Source organism: Sinocyclocheilus anshuiensis, unplaced genomic scaffold (genome assembly GCF_001515605.1).
Source record: "Sinocyclocheilus anshuiensis isolate Anshui unplaced genomic scaffold, SAMN03320099.WGS_v1.1 scaffold735, whole genome shotgun sequence".
NCBI classification, from domain to species: domain Eukaryota; kingdom Metazoa; phylum Chordata; class Actinopteri; order Cypriniformes; family Cyprinidae; genus Sinocyclocheilus; species Sinocyclocheilus anshuiensis.
Window position 1 is genome coordinate 1,266,864 of NW_015548245.1, and position 6,866 is coordinate 1,273,729.

Genomic DNA, 6,866 nt, shown 5'->3' on the forward strand with positions numbered 1-6,866 from the left:
AAAAAAATTTTTTCCTCAATATAATTTAATATTATTTTCCTGCAGGTGATTCAACATGTCTGACGAGGGAAAGCTCTTCATTGGTGGTCTGAGCTATGATACCACAGAGCAGTCCTTGGAGGAGGCATTCTCCAAATATGGATCAATTGCCAAAGGTTTGTCTTAAGTAATTTTTAAACTAGGTTTGTCTAAATTCTTACAGCATTATTCTTGATTATGTGGTTCTTTTTGCCTTAGTTGATGTCATCAGGGACCGTGAGACCGACCGCTCCAGAGGCTTTGGCTTTGTTACATTTGAAAATCCAGAGGATGCAAAGGATGCCATGGCTGCAATGAATGGAAAGGTAAGATTGACGCATTTAAGGATGGAGAAAATTGTAACCAAATGTTTTAAGGTTTATTTCTAGGACTGAAAAACAGACTATTTTGATGCCTAGATGTGTACTAATCATTCATTTAATAGTGAACTGCAGAAAGTGGGTGGAGGCCTGAAATCAGTTTTTAACCATGAAATGCATCTTTTTTGCAGTCTGTTGATGGCCGCATGATTCGTGTTGATGAAGCTGGCAAATCTGGTAGACGGTCCGGTGGCTTCAGAGGCGGTTCTGGAGGTGGCAGGGGGTTCTTCAGGGGTGGTAGAGGTTGGTGTTAATGTTGAATGCAGTTCAGTGTTTCCCATGCCATTATATAGGGTGGCCCGCCCCCCTAAATATAAAAAATTATATTTTCTTTATAGCGCCAGATCACAACAGAAATCATTTAAAGTTGCCTTTCCTATAGAACAGGTATATACCTTGTTCTTTTATTAAGCAAACTAAATAGCCTTATGTTATTTCTTATTTACACGATGGCATGTCATTTTGATCTCTACGTTATGGTCGCGCTCTCTGCATCATGCACAGCGGAGTTCTGCCCGATGCGCGCGCACACAAGTGAGCCCACTCCCACTAGTATTTGTAAATATTAAGCCGCAAAACGATTCATATTGAAATATGAATTCTGCGTGTCTCGGTGTTAATGAATGGCGCAGACCCGCGGTTTTGTTTACTACTCGTACTGAAACGCTCGTGACGCTTGCGGTGATATTAATGTCTGCTGTCTCACTAATGAGGACATAAACACATGAACAACATCTCCAGAACTGCTCTGAGAGTCACTTCATGAGCATTTGACTGTTGCATTTGAGTAAAACTAACATGTCATACACACACAAATGTAAAGGTATTCACGGCAACCCGTCAAAATAAAAGTTTGGTTTAACTTGAGGGCATTGGCAGAAATATATTACTATTGTTGTGTAGACTGTACGTAACAGGCTGCTGCTACTACTACTAAAATTAAAACCTTATTTAAGGAATAAGCATTCGATATTTCTTCAATGTTTTAATTGTAATATTAAATGACCTTTATTTTCCAAAAAATTAAATTTGTTTAATTTTCATTACTTAAAAGATAGATTAAATTAATGTTTTATGCCTTAAAACAATGTAAATACACAACACAGAATTTCTGAGCAAAGAATCATAAGGCTATTGTAAGAATAAATGAAACTTGTTTTATGCTTTCAAATAATTAGACTTACTAAAACAGAATTCGGTTACAATAAAACAAGTTGGAAAAAACATTTCATAGGGCCCTAAACATGTAATACTAAAACTTTTAATAAATTGATGTTAAATTAAGTTTCATGATTAATTAATTTGACATGCTTTTTGATTAATAAAATGTAATTTAACGCATTTGGCTGTAGTTGGCTGCATTTGAAGTAGTCTTGGTGGCTTGTAATTACCATGACCAATTTGGTGGCCCACCTGAGTTGTTGCATCTTGAATATCTTGCATGGGTTTGTCATTTCATCTGTGCGTAACTTTTTTTTTTCTCTCTCCTTCCTTCCCTAAGGTGGAGGAGGATACGGTGGTGACAGGAGCTTTGGTGGCGATAGGGGCTATGGCGGAGGTGACCGATCCTACGGTGGTGGCGATAGAGGCTATGGTGGAGGAGAGAGAAGCTATGGTGGAGGTGACCGATCCTACAGCGGGGGTGGTGGTGGTGGATATTCCAACAGGAGTGGTGGATACTCTGGTGGCAGCGGCGGTGGATACAGGGATAATAGGTGAGGGATCTTTTACAAAAGGAGAGATTGTGCACAAGGAATAATTTTATGGTTATTGTTACCGTGAACACTTTAAATATGGCAAATATTACTTTTGGTTTTAGGAGTCAGGGGGGATATGACCGTTCTGGCGGATCCTACAGAGACAGCTATGACAGCTACGGTATGTATTGATTGTTCAGAATTACACATTTTTCTACACCATTACAACAGTAGATCTCAGTCCACTTGTTTTGTCTTTAGAATAATGTCTAGACCTAAGCAGAGAGACAAAACTGCCATTTTCAATCTTGAGTTCAGTCTACTTGGTTGCCTTTATCTTGGAATTGCTGACCACAGTCCAAAAAAACATTTTACAAAATTGGCGACTAAAGTAGGTTTTGTGCACTTGATCAGAATAGTCAATAAGACCTTGTTCGAAAAGAATCATGTCTTGGTGTCAGTTCACTGTTTGGAAAGGATGTTCACAATGCTCCAGTGCCTTTACACTTTTGCCTACTTCTTGTCCTCAGCTTCACACGAGTAAAAAAAAAAATCCTGATTGCAAGATCATCGCTTCGCTGGCTGTATTTAAAAAGATGCGCTCTTGGAAGACTTTTTTATTTTTATTTTCTTTACGTTTTGTGTTCTGGTTCAAATGTTCTATTAAAGACAGACTCCTTTTTTTACCGTGTCAAGTATCCACAGGATGTTCCTCTCATTGAGGAGCTGCCTAATGTCCATGAGCATTCAGTTACTGTAAGAGTTTCAAGTTCTGTGAGGCTACCTGTATCTGCCATTTTATCTTGCGATTGTGTTATAGATGCTCAGAGGTTTGAAATTGCCCTTTTGTTGTTTTGTTTTTTGTTGTTTTGTTTTTTTAGTATGTGTTTAAGAAACTGTCTCTGAAACCATGCGTGAAAATTAACCTGTCCAACACAGCCTGATAGCTTCTAAAACCAATTTCCTCAAAGATTTTTGGACCAATTTCTTAATATCGGCTCATTGAAAGTGCTTAGGTGGGCATTTGCATTTAAACTATTTTAAAACGGCAGTTTCGCCACAAGAAAATATTCTAATCTGATCCTCCAATAGAAGCTTGATAAGCTGTGATGTGTTCTTTATGGCTCTTTGCCGCCTCCATTTTGTGATGCATTCCTTTAGTGAAGCAAGGCAGGCATGTTGCATTGGAGTTGACTCCAGCAAACCTCCTTGATATTGCTAAAGATTTGTAAATATTCATTATCCAAAGAGTAAACCACTGAATTGGGTCATTCCACCTCACATTAGGAGTGATGGCCCAGGGTACTTTACTCTTTGTGCAGTCTAAATTTACTTTTTAAAGTATGCTCTACTGTGGACTGAACTTGTCCTCTTAAATGTCAAGAATCTGTTCCTCCCTGGAAAGAAATGTGCTCTGTTCTGTATATCAACGCCTCAGAATCCCTTTTTTCTTTTTGTATTAATCTGGCTTCATGAAGCCCATTAAAAAATGGTTGGAAAATGCTCTTTCGTTTGCATTCGATATTTAAAAAGCTCCATATAAACCAGATGAATGTCTTGGAGTGGCTAGCTGGGGATTTAGCATTTGGGATCTTAAATATTTTTCATTAGGCAAATACAACTTAGTATTAGATAAGCAAACAAACAAAGATGATATGGCAAGCAATGGTTCTGTGTAATGCTTCATTGGATCCAAGAGTTCTCTGCTAGCAATTACGGAAATCATCAATGTCCTTGGAGAATGAAGTGTTGTGCCTTCCGACTCAAGAATCCTGAGATGAAAGCTGCTCTCTTGACTAGGTCAATTGTGGAGATAGGCCTGTAATGTGAGGTAAAACCTTTTGCTCTCCTGTACGCATTCTACAACCGTTCTCATTGTCCATGTTTTCTTCGAATGTTGCCTCGACCAGTGACTATCTCCAGAATCTGTTCAGTCCTGATCCACAACCTAAGAAACACTTCCTGTTCCCTGTTTTTAAAAAAAAAAAAAAAAAAAGCTGCATGATCACTTTTTTATATATATATATATATTTATTAATTAATTAGTGCGCTGGTGTTTGGTGGAAAGTACCTCATGTGGCCATTGAAATGAGAGATTTTAAGTCCCTGTTCTGACTGCTAATTTTTATTTGCCCATTTTAAAGATTATTTTTTGTCCGTATGTCAAAAACTGAAATTTTTGAAGAGTCTTGAGTGATTCACTAAAAATGTTTGGCCCTTTTGTTTATAAACAATTTTGTACCAATTTCTTGCACTTGTTTAGTCAGTGTTTGTGTAGTGTCTTTTTGGACGATTTTTTTAAATGCATGATTTGTTTTATTTGTTTCTCTTCTGTATAGTAAAACAACTTTTTATTTTTCAGACTGACACTGGACTTGTTGCATTTGAAAATTAGAGGAGCAAGCTGACCTTTGATGAAATGAATTCTCTTTCATGGCAAAGATTAGAGGTATGCATTTGCTTGTCAATAACTAAATAAATCAATAACTATTATTTTGATGTGGGTAATGGTCTGGTGTTCTGTTGAAGATTGATTTCTTCAAACAATGTTTGTGGTATTAGAGACTTTATTTCTGTTTGATTAGTATTAATTGGCTAGTTTCTTTTAAGATGCGTGTGCCTTTTTTTTTTTTTCTTTTTCTTTCTCCCTGACAAGAACTTTGTTACTTGGCTTTGCTTTTTCAGAGCTCATGGAAATCCCTGCTCTGCAGATGAGCCCATCTCTCCCAAAAGAAAGCTAAGAAAGTGTTGACACTTGCAGAAGATGAAAAATCAATCTTGCAACTAGATTAAAATTTGATTGCTGTGTTTTGCTGAAAGCAGTGATTCGGTAGAAAGGTGATACCTTTAAAGGCTTGAGAAAGACCAATCAATTCAATAAAGTTTTTTTACACCCGTTTTGTTAAGTACTTAGCGTTTATTGGCATGGGGTTTTTTTGTGCATTTCTGTGCAGTACATTTACCACAAGGTGGCAGTGGTGGCCAGCTACTGTACAAAAGCCACAAATGAAATGCTCAAGGCTTGAGTGAAAGGGTGACAAGTTTTTTTATTTCTTATTTTATATATATATAAAAAAAATTTTGGAATAGTTTATGGCATTTAATCATGACAATTTAAACATTTAACAGATTCATTCATTGATCAGTCGTTTTATTTTTCCATTGCAGTTTAATCTAATTATTGATTGGTTTTAAGGGATGTTGTCTTTACAAGAGAAAGGAAAATGTCTTTTCAAGGTTTTATGTCATTGGATGATTAGTAATTTTCCATTGCTATTTCTTGTGATATAACAAAGTTAAGCATTGAAACATGAGCAACATAGATTATTCAATAAACTTAATTTCTGTGTTGTCTCCTGCTTTGTGCTCTTCTCTGGCTTCCTCAGTGAACTTTTTGGCTGATAGAAAAATTAAAATAGACTTGGGTACTAAACTAATGGCGCTTTTCCACTGCGTGGTACGACTCGGCTCGGTTTGCGTTTCCACTGCAGTACAGTACCGCTTTAGAGTGAGCGGGATTATTCACATGTCGTTATAGTTGCGCCGCCTCTACTACCACGACTCCTAAAAAAAACAACTTTCATTCCGCATCGCCCCATCAAGTTCTCGCTGGATCCGCTCCTCTGCTATCAACGAGAGGAATGTCTGTTCTTCCGCAACAGAAAACTTTTTGGTTGTTAAAAAAAAAAAGGTGCGCTCGTTCAAAACAGTTGTGTTCGATCCTTCGCTGGCTGTGCTGATTTAAATCCAGCGGTTCTTTTGTGTTTGTGTCGCAAGTTCAGTGACGCAGGTAGTAACGATTCTCTCCGGCCAATCCGTGATCAGCAGAGTTTACACGTCACGTTTTGGTAACTACGGTTCACTTAGAACCTCAACCGAAGTGGTACTAAAAAAAGTAGCAGGTACTGTACCCAGTGGAAAACCGCCATAAATGAAGTAAAACACAAATTTTAGGTTCTAGACAATAATTAGTGTAATCAGGTTTCAGGTAACAGACAAAACACTGCTGATGGAGTTTGGGTTTCGGCATTGGGGGTTGGAAAAAATGTTCCTGACCTGGAGACTTGATCTATCATTTCTGGTGTTGTAGATGACCTCATTATGCTCTGAATCCATGGAAGGTAGTGGGAGATGTGAGTGTACACTGTGAGGTGGTTTGCATTTGGCTTTTTTTTGGAAAATGACAGTTCCCTGTGCAAAACCTCCACAAACAAGTGGGGTTAGTCCATATTTGACCCAAAGTTGGGTTGAAACAACCCAGCATTTTTTAGAGTGTAAGAGTAAAAGAGTAGCCTATTTAAAAGTACTCATGATGAGTAGTGAGTACTGAGCTGAGGATTCTACCCCCACATAATAAACGCTGTACACCGCAATTTATACATTTTAAAAACGTACATTCTGTAATTCACATTATCTTGTTTGTCATAAAGAATGAAGAGTATCTATCATCCAGCAGTTTTAATTTTGACTGCCAACTCTTTAAAATACATCAAAACATCACGGAAACAGTATTCAGTTTCAAAGATTAAAGTTATTCTCAGTACAATGAATCATCCCCATTTAAATCATAAAGTTTGAAAAAATAAATTTAAAATCATGTGTAAGGCCACTGAGACAGCAAGAATAATGCATTAAATAGCGAGTTATTTCTGGGGAAACTTTTTCAAAGGAAAATACACACACACACGTCTCTTTGCTGAGTCGCGGCGGTCTCAGTGAATCAGCAGCATCCACAACTGAACAGAACAAAAAGTGTTGAACTTGAAAATTG

General features: G+C 37.5%; 1 protein-coding gene across 5 annotated transcripts in view; it reads left to right on the forward strand.

The window, feature by feature from the left end:
- Positions 1-5,168, forward strand: part of cirbpb (cold inducible RNA binding protein b) — a 6,202-nt gene extending 1,034 nt beyond the window's left edge. The window contains exons 2-8 of one of the 5 annotated variants that reach the window (XR_001630409.1): positions 46-155; positions 238-344; positions 530-641; positions 1,900-2,113; positions 2,218-2,276; positions 4,458-4,544; positions 5,050-5,168. Coding sequence is in view for 3 of the 5 variants with exons in the window: in XM_016442672.1 (XP_016298158.1) it covers positions 56-155; positions 238-344; positions 530-641; positions 1,900-2,113; positions 2,218-2,276; positions 2,626-2,639 (606 nt within the window). In the remaining 2 variants the exon portion in view is untranslated. Of the gene's footprint in view, positions 1-45; positions 156-237; positions 345-529; positions 642-1,899; positions 2,114-2,210; positions 2,290-2,625; positions 4,070-4,457; positions 4,545-4,780; positions 5,000-5,049 lie in introns of those variants that run through there. The other 4 variants (XR_001630408.1, XM_016442672.1, XM_016442673.1 and 1 more) reach the window with 4 other exon arrangements.
- The last annotated feature ends 1,698 nt before the right edge of the window (positions 5,169-6,866 follow it).